This window comes from Anastrepha ludens, chromosome 4 (assembly GCF_028408465.1).
Source record: "Anastrepha ludens isolate Willacy chromosome 4, idAnaLude1.1, whole genome shotgun sequence".
In the NCBI taxonomy this organism is placed as follows: Eukaryota; Metazoa; Arthropoda; class Insecta; order Diptera; family Tephritidae; genus Anastrepha; species Anastrepha ludens.
Genome location: NC_071500.1, coordinates 42,550,653 through 42,572,630, shown reverse-complemented (window position 1 = coordinate 42,572,630; position 21,978 = coordinate 42,550,653). Strand labels below are relative to the sequence as shown.

General features: G+C 37.1%; 1 protein-coding gene across 1 annotated transcript in view; it reads left to right on the top strand.

Moving 5' to 3' along the window:
- Positions 1-21,978, top strand: part of LOC128862104 (uncharacterized) — an 88,199-nt gene that overhangs the window by 31,033 nt on the left and 35,188 nt on the right. The window contains exon 3 of the mRNA XM_054100536.1: positions 9,635-9,772. Coding sequence (XP_053956511.1) covers positions 9,635-9,772 — 138 coding nt within the window. The remainder of the gene's footprint in view (positions 1-9,634; positions 9,773-21,978) is intronic.

Genomic DNA, 21,978 nt, shown 5'->3' with positions numbered 1-21,978 from the left:
TATTGCCAATGTGGAAGTACTTTCTTTGGCACTTTTGTTGGTATCCTTTTGCAAATAATCGCAGTACTGCACATAGCTTAAGAAGTACGGCAGGACGTACAGTAGTTGACCGCTAGTTGGTTTTAAAAAGCCGGAATAGTTTTCCAAACACATTTGGAAACGCTTCTTTATTTGAGCGGAATTTGCTTAGGAACCTGTGATTTTTGTGGCGGTGAGATAAATTTAAAATGCATTGCAATTACAGCAACTGAGTGGTGTGCCACTAAGATAATCTCTCCCCTTCCTCTCCTGGCTGTTTCCTCTACCCCATTTCATCGAAAACAAAGAAGATCCAAGTATGCGTTCTGATAAAGACTGCCTCTTCTACTCTCCCTGCGGGCCGCCAGTTTTGGAGCCAGCATCATGCTACCGGCTCATCTTCAAATTAGATAGGTAGGTTAAAGGTAGCATGTCGGTTAAGCATATCTGTCCCTGTCAAGTTTTTTGGCGCGCAAGTCTCGCTCTATTTACATTTCAATAAATAGCCAATTTTTCACGCCTTCTGCGATTATTTCGATGATATTATCTACTCTTAAGGGACCTAACGTGCCTTCGGCAGCTTTCGGATCTAATTTCTATCTCCCGCCTTTGAAAAATGTGTATTCTGCATCTTCAATAGGTGCATCCGTGGTTTCCGTTTTCCCTATTTTGTTTAGATATTTGCGAAAATGCCCGTGGCCAGATAGCATCTGAGTTATACCTGATACATATTAGACCGCTATTCACTTTTGCAGTGGTTGGTCGATCAGGGTGAGGTTTGTCTTTAAAATCGAAATATTCAGAACTAAAAGAACCAAAATTTTCACTCGTTGTTCTTCTAAATACCCTTTGTAAGCATGAGATAGGATTTTCTTAGCACCCTGTGTCGCATTCCTTCCCCTTTGCGTTTCAGGTTAGGTGAGGTTAGCCAGGTAGGCATTAAGCCGCGGTCTCTAGCAATACCAGATGGAAACCTACCTCTATGAGTACTGAAAGTAGACATCATGTAGGATGTCAACGCTTTTAGCGAATCTAAGCAGAGCTGGGAGATCCGCTTTTGACGCGTCCTCCAGACCCTCAAACAATGGGGTTCCCAGGCATTTTAAACGTGTTTTTTATAATGCCGGACAAATGCACAGAAGATATTCTAAAGTTTCCTCAACATCCTCTCTGCATTTCCTGCATTTGTCCATGTTAGCAATACCTATCTTGTACGCATGTGCAGCCGCTAGGTTATGAACTGTTAGCATACCTAAGATATTTCTGCAGTCCTTTCGTGAGAGCGTAAGTACGAATTGAGTCAGTTTTTTGACTTTTTCTGTTTTGCATGTGGTCAGATTAGTCTACCTAGCTTCTACTCGCCTTTTCATGTGGTAGTCCATTTCATTGTATATTGTATTTAGCGGTTTTAGTATGTCGTTCTTTTGTCAAAATTGTAGTCTAACAGCACTTTTTGCTATCTCGTCTACTATTTCGTTTCCCATAATGCCTTTGTGACCAGGTACCCAATAGATATGCAGCCTACTGTTTGCGGCTAGCCTTTCTATGGCCTCCCTGCTCCGTCGAACATTTTTGGACTTAATACAATGAGCTTATTGATTTTATTGCTGCTTGACTGTCCACGTATATGGTATATTGATTATTGAGTTCTTTCTTGTTCTTGTGTAGGCTAACTCCGCGGCTTTCCCCACAGCAAAAACTTCCGCTTGGAAAATACTGCTGTTGTCTGGCAGCTTGATAGGCTGCCTTATCCCTAGTTTTGAGCAGTAAATGCCCGCTCCCACTCCATTTAAAGTTTTAGAGCCGTCTGTATAGAAGTGAAAAGTCCTATGGCCAGGCTGCATGTCTTTGTGCCATCCCTCCTCTTCGATTGTAGTACAAAACCTTTTCTCCCAATTAAAGTACGGAGCCATGTAGCCTGCGTTTTAAGTTACACCAAAAAAAGCGACAATAGATTTTCGGCTTTAGGAAATTTTAAGTCAGTGCCGGTAAAGTTTGGAATGTTCACTTTTTTTCTTTCTTTTTTAAAAATCATATGAAAGTATTATGCACATCACACAACAATAAAAACTTTTAACGACGTCGCTCTTACACACCAGAGCACCGCGTCGTATGACCAACATTTATTTTCAGGTTAATGTGGCGACAATAATAAAAGAGCTGTACGAATGCATACCGACAAACTCTACACGCCCCTGCAATTGTAAATAAAATTCCATTTCCTGAATAGTAACAATGAAAATTTCTCACTAGAGTGGCAAGAGTAAATAAATTAAAACAAAATTATGTAAAAATACGAGTAGAAGTGCAAAAATAAAACAGCAAAAGGGTATTTTTTTAACAAAAGCTAAATAACAAAAAGGCACACATAAAAAATAATAATTATATCAAAATACAAGCTACAGTTCAGAATAGTGAAACATTTTGCTGCTAACCCATTCATTATGACAAGAAACTTGTGTGTGCGGACCACTTGTGAGCGCGCACATGTTGTTTGCCATTTTAGTAATGAGTGCCATAATATTTTGCATAAAGTTACAAGTGAAAAGCACTTAAAGCATAAATGTTGAATTCGAAACACAGTTGCAAGTATGCGTTTAACGGTGCATGAACGCGTGTATGTATGTGAAATATTTATAGGGTGATCAAATTACAGGTACATTTTTGAATTGTGCATTATTTGGATGTTAGCGTCTGTGATGGTGAAGGCACAGCGCAGTCAATACCATTACTCCGTGAACCGAAATGCCTTGCTTGACATTTCAACAAGCTTTAGAAAATATTTCCACTTTATTTCTATAGGTATTCAATTATGTACTTTTCAGAACTATTTGACTCGGCAATTGAAGGCCAATTGCCACATCTTTGATTTAACTTTTAATTTATTTGAATAGTTTAGCAGCTCGAGCTGCAGTTTAAATAAAATTAAAATGTTGGAATCCGGATTATCGAGAGTGTCACTTTGAAGTCGATATTTGACGCAAGTATCACTCACGCATTTTCGCAAATGTTTTTAGCATAATTCCTTGGATTACAGGTTCATCATGAATGAAAAAATATTATAATTAATATTTATATTATTATATTTATAATTATTATAATTGACCTTTCATCAAAAAATCGATATCTTAAATTAGAAATGGATTCTAAGGAAACGAGCCAAACACCTAAATTGAATGCCATTTATGATATTCGTGACTAAAAAAAGCGCTACTGGAACGCCAGATGATGCAATCTCCTATTTTTCTGAAAGGATACCTGTATTTTATCTAACCAAAACATACAAAATTTCATGAATGTTTGATGTCTTAGACTGCAATCAAAAATCTGTGCTATAAAACAATGACTTTATATCAGTTACTACCCTAGACGCATACGAAGAGAAATATTTTGTGGAATAATTTTGAGTAAATGTAAAGCTCTTACCTTTATTTGAGCATTTGTTGAGCATAAAGTGCATGCAGGCTTCTCATTGGCAGGTGCACTCGGACTGTAGGTCGCGTTTACGAGTTCTCACATTCACGTTTTACGGCTTTTCTGCTCACTGCATTTTATAACAACTACAAAAAAAGTTCAACTTCAAGCCAACTTTACAAAGTAGATATAAAAATGTGAGCAATTTAAAGTTGGTCAGCCATAAAACCCAACATGGAGACGTTGTAATGTGTAATGGAATGAGCGGTTCTAAATTCTGCTTTACAATATATTTTTGGGGCAAAATTCTGGAGGAAGAGGTGCTTACATCAGCTAATATGCAAAATATGGTCGAATGAAAGCATGCTTTGGAATTCAAGTGTGCTGTGCCGAGTCCCTAAGAAGGGTAATCCTACAATCTGTGTCGATTGCCGCGGAATTAATCTTCAAAAAATTATGGCCAAGGTTCTAATTATATAGAGCGTATTACGCGAAGGACTGAAATCAATCACCAACCTGATGCTGGAAAAGATCTTGCAATCCACTGAACTTAATCGCACCGGAACAATTTTCCATAAGAGCGTTCAATTGCTGGCGTATGGCGATGATACGAGGGGTGCCTTTTATATGTCGGGATTAGAGAACAAAAACAAATTTTAATCATCGAAAACCACTTTATTGTTTTTCAAAATATTCTCCATGAAGATCTATACACTTTTGCATGCGTTTGAACCAATTGTCGAAGCACTTTTGCCACTCTGAATGAGGTACCTCCAAAACATGCATTCTGAATGCCGCAACCGCTTCTTCAGGTGTCGAAAAACGTTGACCTCTCAGTTTGTTTTTTACGTACGGGAATAAAAAGAAGTCATTCGGTGCCAAGTCAGGACTATACAAATAGTTGTGTACCACTCAGCATTTATTGTTCTGCGTTGCTCTAGTGGTACGGTTGCGACATGTCCAGTTTTTCCGAAAAAACAGGCGGCCACTTGCTTGGAAGTGCTTTGTGCGCGAACAAATTTTGTTGGATTTGGCTCATCTTGAAACACCCATACAGTCGACTGCTGTTTACTTTCGGGCTCATACGCGTAAATCCATGATTCATCACCTGTCACGATGTCATAGACGTGTTTCGAAACCCCGCGATCGTATGTTTTGAGCATTTCCTTCGACCAATCGACACAAGCCTTTTTTTGAGCGATTGACAAATTGTGTGGGATCCAGCGCGAACAAATGTTTTTGACAGTCAAATGTTTATGCAATATTGATTGTATGCTGGTCCCACTAATGCCTGGGATTGTCTCAATCTCACGATAGGTCACATGACGACCTTGCAATTTCAGTTCGCGCACAGCATCAATGGTTTTCGGAACAACAACTGATTTTAGACGACCTTCACGAAATTCGTCTAGAAGTGAACTACGACCACGATTGAATTCACCATACCATCGATAAACACTGGTCCTTGATGGAGCTTCATCGCCAAAAAATGAATTAAGTTCATCCATGCAATGTTGCTGAGTTAATCCACGCCGAAAGTTGTAAAAAATAATCGCACGAAAATGTTCACGATTTAGTTCCATTTTTGGACCGAGATGAATCTTTTAAGTTACTGTAAACAACACAAATAGCGCTGGTATTTCAAAACTTTCTGAGTACGTAAAAGCCAAAAAATGTCAAACTTTGCGATACAGCTGTCAGTTGCCAGATTGCAACACCAGGGCTGCCAAATCCCGTCATATAAAAGGCACCCCCCTATAACAGTTCTGCCGAGCGAGCCTGGCGGTTAACGAGGACAAGGTCAAGTAGCTCCTGTCACCAAAAAATAGTTGTTATTGTTGTTGTTGTAGCATAATAAACATTTCACATGCATGTACGGGGAATGCTGTTGGAGCGACAATCCTTGGCTGCATATAAGGTCGGGTCGGTAACGTAGAACCGACTACCAACCGGTAACGCAAATACACTTCGAACATAAGGAAATTATTTCCAAAACAAACAAACAGTCGGATCACTCGCTTGTCGGCACCTACGTCCCTGTTGACAGCATTGATTTTGAAGTTGTTACTTGTTTAATTTGTTCAGGAACCAGCACTAATACCGATGTCAGCCAGCACATCCAACGGAGAATCTCTCTGCTAAGAGAATCTCCCTGCTACTTTGAAATAAGTGGGCAATTGCATAGTTGGGCTCTATCTGAATAAACTATCATCTTGACCGTCGTATTGAGTGGCGAAGAAACTTCGAAATTGACAACACTCGATCAAGCGTCGCATGAAGTGTTTGGGACAAACAGGTTCTGCGGACCTTTACACATAGGCGACGGGAAGTATCGTATTAGTTGGAATAATGAGACCTATGAGATTTACGGTGATAGAGACATCGGGCAGCGAATAAAGACCCAGCGGCTACGTTGGCTTGTTCATGTCGCCTGAATGGATACAAACGCTCCAGCTCTGAAAGTATTCGATGAGGTACCACCTGGTGGTAGCAGGGGAAGAGGAATGCCTCCTCTGCGTTGGAATAATCAGGTGGAGAAAGTTTTAGCATCACTTGGTGTGTCCAACTGGCGCCGGTTAACAGTTAGTTAGTTTTTTAGTTAGTTTTTTTCGTCGCGATAAGACTTTACTACTCAATTCCTTACCTAGTCCAAAGTAGCACTTGTTGGCAAAAGACATTCTATGTTGGATATCAAGGCCGTGTACCGTTCACACTGCGAATATAAATAAATCGGATCGGCACTGAAGCAAAGACATAGTTGGCAATTTTCGTCTGGGAGGCAAAATTGAACCATACATATTGGGATATCGATCTTTCATCGATGAAGTTCTTAGATGTCTTTATGCGATTTGTCAGCAGACGTTGTCCTTGGCCCGCACTGGTAAATAATTACATAAAATTATCCACATAAAATCGGCCAAGCATCATTTGGTATGGCACACTGGCCAAATCGTATTCCCAGCTGCAAGCATTTGTACCCACAATGAAGCGTGCTTTAATTCGAGTGTGCTTATTCTCGTGATTCTGAATACAAATATGATTTCGTACCAGGGGCTTTCTCATCGGCGCTCTACTTCGCGAATTACCAGAACAAGAAGTACCAGATATTCCGTCTAGTCTCTTTAAGCATTATCAGTAAGCTAATCTCTTGAGACATAAGTAGTGATTGCGAAAAATCCATCAACAGTTCTGGCACACAAGGAAATGGCAGCGGCAAACGTAAAATGTTCTGATTAGCGACATGTATTAGTAGTTGACCACTTACTTAGTGGAGACTTGGTCGAATAATAGAAATTCATTTAGGTGCTGATGATGTGACGCAACGCAATAAGTGGTGTCGTAGTTGTAACCTTAAACAACTGATATTAAAGTATAATTAATGACAACATTTGCATTTTGTCATAAAATCAAGGATAACTTTCCATGCAGTCCATTAATTTTTCGTCGTTCATTTCTAATACCTAAATTTGTATCGCATATATCAAAACAAATGTCAAGTATTGCACAGCTGCTTACGATTATGGGGAAAAGCAAAATTTATAGGTACATACGGCTACGGTTATGGCTATGGCGTCGTTGTGCGGAACCTACATTCGTTTACAGTCATGTCCGTATGTTTGATCAGAACAGCTGATTGCAGTGGTTACGGTTAGAGCTGAGGTATGGCACCACTAATTGCAGCTTAAACCCTGTGACGCCTGAACTTAAGAGCTTCGCATCATTATTATAATCATATATTTCCCTTTCTCTTTATATTTTCTACTGAGCTGCTAGATTTGCTCTCATTAAGAACTTATTTTAACAATCAACAATTCACTTTACGATGTGGTCACAATTATTTATTATTATTCCATACTTCTTTGGGAGCTTAAGGATTCAACAAAAGTATTCCAAACATTTGAATTTCTAGACATAAATCTCAGTTCATTAAACGATTTCCCAGTTTCATTGCGGATAGTCCTTTGCCAAGTCATCACTGGTCTGCCTCTTCTTCTCGTTCCTTGCAGGTACCAGCTACCTTAGTGACAGAATGCAGAAGGTCAAGACCAGTAAATTAACATCTCAGTCTAGATACGTACAAACTGGTGTTCCGCAAGGGCCTATTCTTGGTCCACTTTTATTCAGTATTTTTGTCAATGATGTTTTTACCGTTTGTCAGTACGTGAATGTCCATGCGTATGCTGATGATATACAATTGTACTTGTCCAGTCGTATTGGTCTCGTTGAAGATTTATGTTTCAAAATAAACAGTGATTTGTCTGCTATTTCTGTATGGGCTAATGATAACTCTTTATGTCTGAACGCATCAAAGTCATATGTCTTACCTATATGTAATAGTGATGTGCATGTTGACAATATCCCTAAATTGTGGATAGGTACAAGTTCCCTTACCTTTATGGATAAGGTAAAAAATTTGGGGTTTATTCTTAACACAAAACTTACCTGTGCTGACCATATACAACATTCACGCCAGAGAAAACGAGGCGCAAATTAGTTCTCCAGCTAATTATGCCTCCCATCACCTACTCTGAGGTGGTATACAGCAAACTCGACTCCACATCTTGCCATATTAATGTGGCATTTAATAACGCCACGCGGTATGTATATGGGATTGGCAGATATGACCATATCTCAGCCCTCAGATCAAGGCTACTAGGCTGTTGCCTTAATAGTTATTTATCTGCTAGGTATTGCATATTTTTGTGCAAACTTATATTATTCAGGTCTCCTCCCTATCTGGCAGAGAAGTTGATACCAGTAAAGTCTCGCAGACACAACAAATTCATCGTTCCAAAATTTAATTACCTACCATCATCTAGATTATTTTTCATTAACGCTGTTAAAGTGTGGAACTCATTACCCGACACTGTGAAGGCTGGACTTAACAGATCTAACTTCAGGGCACAAGTCTATAATTATTTTAAAAGTGTTTGATTGCATTAAAGTAGCGCATTACATTTCTCTTTACATTCTCTAATTACTCGTACTACTTTTGTTTTTTCTTTTTGTTTTCTAAATCCTTCTTTTCTTTTCCTACTGCTTTTTTTTTTTTTCTTATTATTATAGTTAAGTTAAATATATTGGATTGATTTGTAAATGAACTGGTGTAAAATTTAGATTAAGAAACTGGTGTGTTAAAAACATTCCAGTTTTTTTATAATATAATATTGTTGAAGTACTATTAAAAGACCTTAGTCTTACTGTGTACTATTTGTATAAATAAATAAATAAATAAAATACCAAGTCCTTTCGCAGAGTATGTCCTATCCATCCATATTTACTTTTCTTTATTTCACTGTTGATGCTATTTTGGTGCGTACTTCTCCAGAACTCCTCGTTTGTTATAACTCTTGGCCACCATATCTTAAGTATATTACGCAGACACCTGTTTATAAACGCTTGCAGCTTTGCGTTCGTTGCCGATGTCACAAGCCAAGTTTCCGATCTGTACAACAGCACAGATTTAACGCACGCGTTACAAATTTTAACCTTTTTGCAAGTTTTGATGTTGTTGGAGCGCCATATATTTCGAAGCTTAGCGAATTCGTTACGTGCCTTATTTATTCGGTTGTAAATGTCACTTTTCGCACCACCGTCTATGGAGATCATAGTTCCCAAGTAACAAAAACTGTCAACGTCTGCAATGGTGTCATCACCAATTGTAAACAGCGCAGCATTGTTAGCTTTGATACGCATAGATTCCGTCTTTTTAATATTATCTTTGAGTCCTGCTTTCGCGGACTTCTGCTGAAGCACATTTAATTTCATCTGCATGTGTTGATGCGAATGCGAGAGTAAAACAGCGTCATCTGCATATTCCAGATCTTCGAGACTGGTGTTCATTCTCCAGGTAATTCCACGCTTTACAGAGTCAAATATTTGGTCACAATATATTTATGTTAAGATATATTTTTTGGTTTTATTTTAAATATTATTTTAAATTATCATTACGTTAATTTGAGTTAAATTTAATTTGCTTTAAATTGAATTCAAGATATATTTTTTACTATTTATTAAATTTAAACATCAAATTTTGTATTCAGATTGGAATTAGAATCACATCATAAAAGCTCCAAACATCCACTAATACAGATCTACCCACATCTCAATTTCCCACATCACCATTACCATCACCATCACACGAGCCATTATCATAATCATTAATGCGCACTCACTTTATGCCCATCATACTTTTTTGTAGACACCATCGACGATGAGACGAGCAGTTTACTGCAGCAGTACTACAGTGACGATGCATTTTATATAAGTTCAGATCGTATTTACCAGTCTAGCGATGATGAGTTTGCGGGCATGTTTGGACACATACAAACGGTTGCGGGTTCGTACAAATACTCGTACAAATGTACACTACACTTATATGTATTCGTATATCTGCTTACATGCAGAGATAGTTTGAAAGTTAACAGCTGCTCTACTGCAGAGCTAGAGCTCACTAACACTCGTAAAAATATTAGCAATTCAACGTCAAAAGCGCGAAACTAACTGCTCGTGAGACGCGAAACAATTTCGTTTAACTGCCTGCTTTTGAAATTTATACACCAAAAATATGGCTTGCTTTGACGACTAGGCAATAGGTACGAACAACTGTGATGCAAGCATACATACATATGTATGTGTGTACTCATTATATGTATGCCTATAGTACAACATATCCTCAAGTGCGAATATGCATTATATCTAGTATACATACTAAGTTGCACGCTGCACAACTACCATTGGCGCACAGCTGCTGCCACAACTAATATACAAATTACGCTAATATTACTAACACATCCTCATATTCGCCCTAAAAAAGAGGAAGCGAAGAAGCTGCGGCAGATGCAACCAAACCAAAGGATGCAAGAAGTTTGTTGTATATTTGCTTTGACTTGGCTACGCTTGCTTGAAGTTTCGAATGCGAGAACACACACATAACTACTCATATGCAAGTACCCATTTCCTGAAGCGTATGTTTATATATAATATAAGTAAAGTGCTTTGATATATGGTACTGGATGTATACATCTGATATTTATGTTTGGGACTTGCCATTAGCATTAGCGAAATAATATTTGTCGGCTACGCTACGCCATCTATGTAGATATATATGTATGTAAACAGCAGTGTGGGAGTTTGTTTGTATAGCTCTGGGAGCAACTGTTGACTTATCTTCAATTTGAGTGGAACTTCCTATGCAATTCAGTTGTATGGTTACACCAACGTCAATAGGTTAGGAGTGTTTGAAGTTGCGCTCCTTTAAATACACTTCATTTATGTACACGGGCAGTGGTGGGTCTAAAAACTTCACTAAAGGATGCATTTTTTAAATATTTAAATTAATTTATTCCAGCAACTCTCATTAAGAGAGGCTTACAAATTTCTTAACAACTGCAGTGCCGACATTTATGCAACTGACATGGCGGTGAAGCTGGTAAGTATGATCGAGTTCGCTTCTTCCAAATTCTTTAGAGACAGAGGGAAAGACCTTTAGATAACTACTGATTAACTTGAAACGTAATGAAGACTCACACAATCCCCTTCAAAGCAGTGCGTCATTCTTTACTGGATCCCAAGAAATATTGGTGCTCGCAACTAAGACATCTGAGGCCAGACTTAAGGAAACAAATCTAAGCATAGAAGCCCCTATTTTCACAAGCAGATTGGAAGGGTAAAACAGCGACTAATAAAACGTTCACATGTAGGTAGATGATCTACTTTTTCGTGCTTAACTCCCAATCCGTAATGAAAAAGCGAGATTTCCCATACAGAATTTTTTTCCCCCACAATCTGAGGCTAGAAAATCATACTAGATAATAGTCATACTTTTTGACATACAACCCTGTGTTCTCTGTGTAAAAGATCATTATTTTTTCGCGTGTAAAGAAAAACGTAAAAAAACTAAATAAAATGGATGCCGGCAAAGAAAACAGGTTTTTAGACATAATTTTAAAAGTTAGGTTTGTTTTAGGTATTTTTAACTATGCATTCATATAACAGAATAAAGCATGTATCCATAAACGCTTTGCCCTCTTATTATAAAATATAATATCGAATGCGTATTGCTGCCATACTTTTCTGAAACCTCAGAAAACGTCGTTTGCGGATTTCCTGGAACTGTTTGTTATTAGCAGCGAATTGTGCAATTAAATTAGTTATTCCTTGTCTTTTCTTCATATCGTTAATGATAGTTAAACAAACCAAAAACTCCAAAATATTCAAAGCAATTACTTTGCAGAAAAGCTTTCAAAACAGTCTTGAGAGCTGATTGTCAATTTTGCAGTTAATCTGCCATATGTGAACGGGTAGATTAATTTTGTGGATTTATTGGTAATTAATGCTTAAGTAAACGTACTTTAACAGCAGGTCTACTAATCTAGCCCGCACTCGTTAAATGAAAAACACAGAACTTACTGAATCCCTCAGAAACAAATATAAAATCTCCTCATTTTTTAATGGGAAAAAACTTCTGCGCAAAGCTTTATAGAAAATAAAAAGTTTACTTATAACTCATTCACAATACTCTGAGTGCAAAGGACTTAAACCTAACAGTATTAGCCCATTTCATTCTTTTCTCATTTACTTTAACGATTTTATTCATTCTACGAATGTCACTGCAATTTTGTTTAAGTTTTTGTTTAGTAGTGGCAAAATTCAAATAAAGAAAATGGATTCATTGTTTTTCAAAATATTGTCCATGGAAGTAAAGATACTTTCACATTCCCTGGACCCAATTTTCAAAGCACTTTTGTTACTCAGAAGTGGATACCTCCAAAACGAGTTATTTATCATTTTATTTTTAGTATTCGGGAACAAAAAGAAATCACAAGCCATAAGTTGCCAAATCAGAGCTATAAATCAGATAACTCACTAATTCGATCTTTTGTGTGCTCAAAAACAAAAACTCTCTTGTGTCTCAGAATAGACTGTTTGTAGTTTCTCTGGTAGTGTAGTTGCGACATGACCAGATTTTCCGAAAAAACAGGCGGAACGATATCATACACGTAGTTTGTGCCTCCACGGCCGAGTTTAACAAAGCGCCAGTAGTTTTTTCTCATGTTAACCGGCGCCAGTTAGACACACCAAGTGAAGCCAAGTTCTTTTACACCTGATTTTTCCAACCTAGAGGAGGCCTTCCTCTTCCTCTGCTACCACCAGCTGGTACGACATGACCCAGCCAACGGAACCGAGCCAAGCGTTTAACTGTAAATGTAAAAAGACTTTCTTGGCAGCTGTGTTTGCAACGTATATTGTTTTTGTTTCTTATTTTTGTTCCTGAATTAGTTATATTAATTAAATAAAACCAAAGATTGAAAGAAAACCATAAAAAATGCATATTTTCTTACGCAATTTGACTGAATGTCACCGGATTAGTAGATGTCAAAACACTTCATTCACAAACTGTGTATCTTATATAGCCTACATTTGTTGAAATTAATTATCCTGTCGGTCTTGTGCATCAGTTTTACGCAATCCTGTTTATGGCTGTAAACGGTTTTAAGCCCCAAGATAACCCACCGTGCACCACCCAGTAAAGTTTGATGTGTATGGGTGGGTGCATTTATGTCATTACTTCCAACTGCAGTGAAACTTAAAGTTATCCATATAGAAGACTACACCTATGGAAGTTTCTGTATATATAGACAAGCTCATATATGATTTCAATGATTACATAAATACAAATAAATGCACATACGGGTACGTACGTATGTATAAAAACGATTGCCATCACATATTATATTTTTAGCGTAGTTAAAAGCCGAAACTGTGCACGCACCATATGGGAGTGTACTTTTTATTAATATTGAATACAATCACTTATGCACATATACATGCGCATAAGCACACCGCCGCTTTTTTACAAGTATTTGTACATGAATGCATATATATTTGCATTTAATTATATGCAGTGCATAACTACAACATGCACAAGGCAAACTACAAATACCTTAATTCACATTTGTAAGTGAGCTCAGTGCTTCCCTTGCAAATGTCGCCAAGTGGAATGTGCAATTTTGCCATTTCATATTTATGCGATATACATATTTGTATGGACAATGGAAATGCCATTTTCGCATGTGACAACTAATAATTATAAAATTTACAATTCGAGTTGAAGGAAGAAATTCCTTTCGCATTTATAATGAATCATTCAACAATGGGCATTGTTGTCAAGGAGCCCTGTAATCATTTACTATAAGTTTGCCAATTTTGACAATCAGTTTTGAATTGCTAAGCTCTTTAATGAGTTGTCATCAGACACATTTATGCACTGTATGCCTTGCAAATTTTAGATAGCAAATTTGACTTCAATGCTTAGCACAGATTTGCTTTTAACTTCTACATGCAAGACAAGTACATGTTTGCATATGTGTTAGTAGGTAGCTTAGAAGCTTAACATTTCCTTCATAATTATAACAAGTTTGGGCAAACAATCAGCAAAATTGGGTTCAGTACTTTGATTAGTTGTCTAGTGACAATTATGGCAATCAACAGCTTTTAATCAAATCTTCAATTTAAAATTCAAATAAAGAAATTTGAAACCTTTCTCTCGCAGAAATGGTTTTGAAATTATAAAATCATAAAAGGATTATCAGTAGAGGCATAGAAACTTTATACGTAATAACATACGAGCTTAAAAGCCACAAACCTAACAAAGAAAATACGTTTCTTTTTGTTCAAATTAGCTTTATTGCTCAACGTAATTTCCATGAAGAACAACGCAATTATTCCAGCGCCACTCTAAGATTGCAATATCGCTTTTGTATAACGATGTATCTTTTCCGACAAAATTGGCCTTAGTTTCAGCGATAACCTCTTCATTCGAGCGAAATTTCTTACCGGCGAGCATTTTTTTTTAAGTCTGCGCATACCGAACGTTGGATGTGGAAGTAGCGACACTCTTAGCTCAATAAGCATGACCTCTCGTAAAAGCTGTTCTTCCAAGACGAACGTAGACATTTTTGACGATAACCCCACAAAAAGAAGTCCATGGGGGTTAAGTCAGGTGATCTGGGGAGCCAGTTGATGCCGTCTCTTTTTGACACAAGACATCCCGGGAATTTTCGTTGCAGAAATTCAATTGTTGCATTCGCAATGTGGCATGGCGCACCGTCTTGCTGAAACCAGTAACCGTCTAAACCTTTCTCACGCATTTGCGGGCAGACATTATGAGCCAATATCCATCGATATCGGTTTTCATCGACCGTTTCGTTTTCTCGGTAAAAATATGATGCAAATGCCGGCCCAAACAGTTACTTTTCGATTATGGAAAGGCGTTTCATGGATCTCGTGTGGATTCTCAGTTCCCCAAATGCCGCAATTTTGTTGCTTCCAAAAATGCCGTATTTTTTTTTTTTTGCCGTATTCCAAGCGACGTGAATGGTCTGTCGGCAATATTCTTTATGCCAATTGCCCTTTATACGGAAATAAATTTAAATCATCCTTTAAAATGCGCCGAATTGTGGTTTCACTGACGCCAAAATGCTGACCGCGACGACGATACGACACAGTTGGCTCCTGGACAACGCACTCCCTCACTGCTTCAACAAGTTCATTGGAACGTCTTGGTCGTTGATGAACGGCATATTGACGATCTCCTACTGTCCCGTGCTCAAAAAAATTCGACACCAAACGGCGAATAGTATTGCCAGACGGTGCCTGTTTGCCGCAATACTTTTTTGCGATATGCGCGTTGAAGGACTATTTTCAATGTATAGCGTCACTATTTCAGCGCATTGTTTCGGTGTAAAGCGATCCATGGTTGAAATTGTACTGAATTGGCGTATCGAAAACATGTATGTTGAAGTCGATGGGTTAGTAAATGACAAAGTTATTGAGCGTTTACATACCGACATACGGAATTGTTTTCACAAACGTCAACATAACTCAGGCTCAATGCGCAAGTGCATAGGATCTATGCAGGAGAAATTATTGGAAATTTTACTTCTCAGATCCGCATCACCGTGCAAAATGGCGGCCCACATTTGAAAAATGTCATATTCTGTATAAAATGGAATGTATAGGGCTTCGTAATGACATCAGACTTTCGTTCATATCTCACACACAGTGTGCCTTATTTCATGCCAACAACGAAATGAAAATAATTTATTTATAGTAAGACTTTACTATTTATTCGCATCCCGTAAACATGCTTTTGAACCTGCAACCCTCTGGAGAGAGAGCATAGCCCGACATACATACTTGCATAATTTTTAGTTCTCAGTTAAAAGTTGGTTATAAGTTCTTAGCAATAAAATATTATCTCTTGCAACTCAACAACGAGAGTTACAACACTCTTCAAAACTGATTTTACAAATCAATAAAAACCAACTAATAACTATTTTTATTAAATTTTAATTACCATTATAGCACCCAAACCAACATTCCAATTATAAAAATAATTGTAATTTCTTTTGTATTATATTTTCCACTCAAACAAGCAAGTAGTCGAAACTAAATTAAAACTTTTTTACACTTGTAATCAACTTAAATAATTTGTAGAAAAACTAATAGAAGCACAAAAATACTACTTATTTGCGTGCTATTCACATAGATGTAGTAATAAATGCAGTCATTTGCAGGACAAAGTTTTAAATTGATATGCTGAGCGCAGCTCTTGACTCTTCCCCGATTAAGAGGGATATTTCTAAAGCAAAAGTTAATTATGAAGACGAACATATGCTGCACAGTAACTTCTGGATATGTTGTTATTATTCGCGCTGTTCATTGCGCTGCAAATGATAGTCACGACAGCTGACGTCGAATGGGGCGCGCGAATATATACCTACATACAGTGGCTCACAGCTTATTTCGGCCAGTGCCAATGAAAAATTTTAACCACCAATAAAAATTAAGTTATGAAAGATATCAAAATTATTTCAAGGCAGTTTATTAGTATAGTGTTAGAATTATCGTCTACCTAACTAATTTTTTAATACCTTTTCAAAAATAATTCCACAGCTTATTTCAAGCAAACTCTTTGAAGCGATTCAATGATTATTTCTGTTTTTGTGCTTTAACCATGATAGTCGTAGCAAAAATAGAACTCATAATGGAAATAGAACTCACGAATTATTGAGAGAAATGACCCCAACAAAATTTTGTATTCAACGGAAAAGCGCTATATTCTTCCGAAAACCCTGGTCAACTATCAGCTACAAAAATTGGCAGTGAAGTGTGAGCAGAGCTAAGCGAATCACGGCAGTCAAAAATTACCCAGCGCAGAATAGCGCGCAATGGCGCTTTATCCGCTAGAAATGAGGAGTGGTGCTTAATGTTAGTCAAAGAGCACTTGGATAAGGACTCTGCACTTTGTAATGCAGTCATATGCTCCGATTAGTCTAAATTTAATATTTTTCACCCAGATGAAGCCTCATGTGGCAACTAATATAAAAAACATTATGACAAACATTTTGAGGCCAAATCCAAACACGAAGGTTAAGGTATTAAGGGGTCCCGGTGGTCTAGAGCTCGATAATTTAAGGTATTTTCAAGAATTTTTTTACCATAAAAAAACTGAAAAACGATATTTAAATTCTTTTTACATAACTTCTTTTACATACAAAAATGAAAAAAAAATATATATATATTTTTTTTAATTTTAATAATGTAAAAAATCGCGCTGAAGTTGACCCTCCCAAAAATTTGATCCTGGGCGGTGTTGTCCATTTTGGTTCTTCTATTTATCTGAAACACAAATAAAATACTATTATAGTATATTAAATATTAAACAGTATGACTTTAGCTATGTCCCTTACTAGAAAAATGAAGGAAAAAATTTACAAAATGGCGCGGTTTTGAATTTTACACTCTAAAATTCGGGTTCTTTTTCAGTTTTTTAATAAATTTATATAAAATAAATAAATATTTTTTTTTCTTTTACCACACCAGGCTGAAAAAAGTCGTTTCCAGATAAATGAGTTTAAAGTTTGAGGGACAGGAGCACGCGGACCGCTCTCTACCTAGTTAATGGGATGTAGAAGTTATAATATTGGGAATTTCCGCATGAAAATTTCACAGTATATTCTTAAGACACTATACTTTCGAAATATCGCAAAAAATAGGTTGTCTGTAAAGTCGGTTTACTGACGATAGTTTAACGTGACAACGTCATAAGAAAATACTGAGGTAACGGTTGCATTTTTCAAAAGAAAATTTTAATTTTATTTGTTTGATAGATATTTTGTATGGATATAGAGAAGGAGGTAAACGGAATCGCAATGGAATTGATCAAGTTACAATTACACAAACGAGAAAAATGACGAAACATTTATCAAATTCAAGAAAGATATCTTCAATTTCGATTGTGCATCAGACGTTAATAAGCCAACAACACTAAGAGGCAACATCATCAATTTGACTTTTTCAAGACACTTTACACTCGAAACACTCCCTTTCATTTCCTACTTTTTCTATCATCGTCCTATTCTCAACAGAGAAATGGTTCATTACCATGCACACAGAAAGAAGGCATATGCAAATACAAGTATGTGAATTTATATACATATGCGCATATACATACATATATATGCTCACTCAAGTAGGAGAGAGCCAGATGACGAACGTTGCTGAACACGGGGGCCGATTTGTCTCTTTGTCGTTCGTTCCGCGCTCTCGCTTACAGTTCAAGCAAGGTAACGATCCATGACCAAGAAAACGACGCATTCGTGCGTGCAGCCGGCTAAATCGAATTATAAGACGTTATCATGTCAAAAACATGTTTTTTTGAAATTTCTAGTCCCCTTAAGGTATTAACATAAATTTAAATTTTTTAAAATTCTGAAGTTCAATTAGTTTGAAATTACGGAGATTCGGGGCGTTAGGTATTGTGCATACAAGATCTAATTTAGAACTATACACATTTTATGCAACCACTATCGCAGTTTCCCGATTTGAGTGTGATCGGAAATTGGTCCATTCTAAATAAAAAAATCCGAAAGCAGAAAATATCCAACAAAATCGAACTTAAAGGAATCTGGTTGGGGAATTGGCCAAAATTACTGCGCAAGTGACACAAAAGTTGATCGAATCAATGCCGGGAAGAGTAAAAATGGTCGTGGATTATAAAAGCGGTCACATTAAATATTTACCTTCTTGTTTGTGTCTTTACACTTAGTATAAAAATTGAAGCCTACAGCCTGGTTAAAATATATTAAGTTGCGCATTTATTTCTGGTTACTTTTTATTTTACTATTTTAATTGTTGAAAATTATTGAGACAGTTTAAAAAAAGAAATGCGTAAATGTTTATTGTAAGCAATATGCTAATACACTGCGCTTAAATAATTTTAATATCTTTCACACTTTAATTTTTATTGATGATTCAAATTTTTAATAGGTGCTGGTCGAAATATCCTGTGAGCCACTGTATGTATGCCTAAGTAGGTTACTGTGTGTGGACCAGCCATGCCAACGGCTGGTTCGGCGGCAACAAATTAACATCTAATTACGCTCATCCGCCCAAAGGAAGCAGAAATGAAATATGAAGTGATGAGTGCGGAGCGGAGTGTATACTGTCAAAGAAGCTGTTTGCCATGTCGGGGTCTACGTGTGGTATGAGCGCACTGAGGCAAACAATTGTAATCAAAAACGAATTTCATTTATGTTTCTGGGCAGATTCTTAAAAAAGGATTGTTTACGAAGTTTTCTACCCCATTAATGAACTGCAAATGTTGGCAGCAACGGTGAAAAACAGTTAATGCACAAAATGAACGGGCGATTGGTGCGCAATTGCACATACATACCTACAGAGAAATTTTTAACAACATATGAATGTCATATTCAGCATGTGAAAGGCATTCTCTTTGCTAGCAAAAATTTAAAAGTTAGAAGTTTTATTGCGCAACTTTTAGCGGATCATTTTATTTCTTCTACCCATTTCGTATACAAAATAAATAAAATAAAGAACTAATTTCGTGTGCCCTTTTTCATTTGCATCCTTGCTTGCAGTCATACAAATATTTTTATATAGTATGTCTATTAGCCTATTTTTTTCTGTTCAAAGCACGAGACACATACACATGTGAGCGTTTTAAAATTTAGCAGGAAAAAAAGCAGTTAATGAGTTTTTAATGGCCAAAATCTGTCATCGCTTAAATTGAAAAATGTATTCTGCTCACTTTCAGCTAATTTAGTGAGTATTTCGACAAAAAATAACAAGTTCAGTTGTGTGTGAGGGCGATTCCGCGTGCTAGCAGTGGCATATGCTAAGCAAACACACCTTCATATGCATACTAGGTTGTTCAATAAGTTTTCCGTTTGGATAAAAAGGACACAATTTTACGGTTTGAAATACACTTTAATATGCAGTACAGTCTCGCTGTGCATCAACACACTTGTTGCAACGAGATTCCAATTTATGAATTCCGTCCATGAAGTGAGAATCTAGAAGGGCTACAAACGCATGAGTTTTTTAGGATGGAAGTCGCTGGGGGCCAAATACGGTAAATGCTCCGAATGCGAATATTAGCCATTGCCAGAATGCTCTTGTGACACGGTAAATTGTCCTAAAGAAAACTAATTTTTTCCTTTTACAAACTGGGTCTTTTTCACGAATTTTTTTTTCACTTTTCTGAAAGGTTACAATAATGTTCAGAATTTATTGTTTTACCAGTTTGCAAGTAATCCATAAATAAAATCCATTAGGCATCCCAAAAAATTGATGCTTTCACCTTCTTGGCCGATTTCCGGACACAAACTCGTTTCGGAGCCGAAGAACCAGGTTCACACCACTCCTTAGCTTCTTGTTTGGATTTATGATCATAGTGATAGGCGCAAGTCTCATCCATAATGATGAATCGACGCACAAAATTTACTTTATCCTTTCAAAAACTCTCGAAATGTTGCCGGGAAAAAGTCACACTCGATTGTGTTTTTGTTCCATTGTTAGCAAATGTGGCACCCATTGCGCACACAGCATTCTAAAACCAAATACTTCAGTCCAAATATTGCTTACACTGCCTCGCCAGATGCCTAGTGCTTTTACTACATCTCTTTCAGTCACTCGACGATATCCTTCATTCTTCGTACGAGCTCTGGTGTTGTAGCTATTTTTGGACGTACTTGACATGGATTTTCTCGAAGGCTTATTCGAACACTAAATTAAGCCACCCATCTTTCTACTGTAGTAATTGATGGCAAAAATCCATATATACTTTCAACGTTCGTTCATAAGCTTCCTTTGCTTTTAGACCTTCCAAAAATAAAAATTCAATCACTGCACGATACTTGATTTTTTCCCGTGTAGAAAATACTGTGACACGTCGATCTAAAGAGCTTGTAAATGAAAAATGAATTGACAGATTGAAATCAAACTTCACCTGTGTTCATATAAAGAGTGTACCAACATAACAAAAAAAGTTTACCTAGTAGCAACACCTTCTCTTATCGAACCGCAAGACTCTTTAGCCACCTAGTACACATAACATTTCCATTCTTTAAGCCTGCACGTGCTTAATATATGCACGTTTGTATGTAGCTTACCGGCGGAATTTTAAATACCTCCATTCCATTAACGCTAATAGGATTTTTTCTGCTACAAAGAGGGGCAACAACCCGAACAACTAAATTTCTAGGCTTACAAGCAAACGCCCCCACCTTGTTTTGCCAATTAAATAGGACTTAGTAAAAGCTTCAACAAATGTTGTAACAAATAATTAATTATGCACAAGCTTTATCTGCAATCATTGTAAGAGAGAGACATGTAGCAAAGTTTATTTATAAATGGCATAATTATATCAGCTTTGGTTTGCCTAGAAAACAGGTGAAGAAATAGAGCTGATGCACAGGTGAATGGACTCGAAGGTAACAAAGTTTGTTAAAGCTTATTGAATGCAAGAGAATAAGCTCGAAGACAGATTAATCACAGTTGAGTAAAGCTAATATCCAGCGGATAATCATTAAAAGAACATTATGAGATGGTAAGCATCGGACTAGTAAAATTTAAAGAAAAACCAAAAGATTTGTTACAACTTGTGAAGTATAAAGTGTATACATAAGAGCCTCCCAACTAAACTGTTGAAGCTTCTGGCGAGTCATCCATTTATGTGTGTGGCCTAGCGTTATATTGGTGAAACAGAATTTCTCTCAAATTAGCCAAAGCTAGCAACTTTTGAGCAATTTATTTCTTCAGACGGCCTAATTATTGTCAGTAACAGATGGAGTTAGACATTTGTCCATAGTGAAGCAGCATATAGCGGATAGTTCCCCGCCATTGCACCACGCATACCGGCTCATCATGATTCGGTCACGACCATTGTCTCCACTGACCTACATTTCTTCACGAAGTCCACACCAGAAGAGAGTTTGTTTTTTAAGCTAACTCGTGGGGTACCTAAAAATTGTATTTGTTTTATTTACCGCTTTACTCAACTGATTTCAACTAACTTTTTGTGCAATGCTTAGCTCCTAGCGAATAGAAAAAGTGCTTATATCCTCGATGGACTCCACACTTTCTGTTATTTTAATGACCTATAGTATAGTACAGAGTTAGTCTTGCATTGCATGGGGCGTCTTTGGGAGCGAAATTACTCAAATGAAGTCGGTGAGA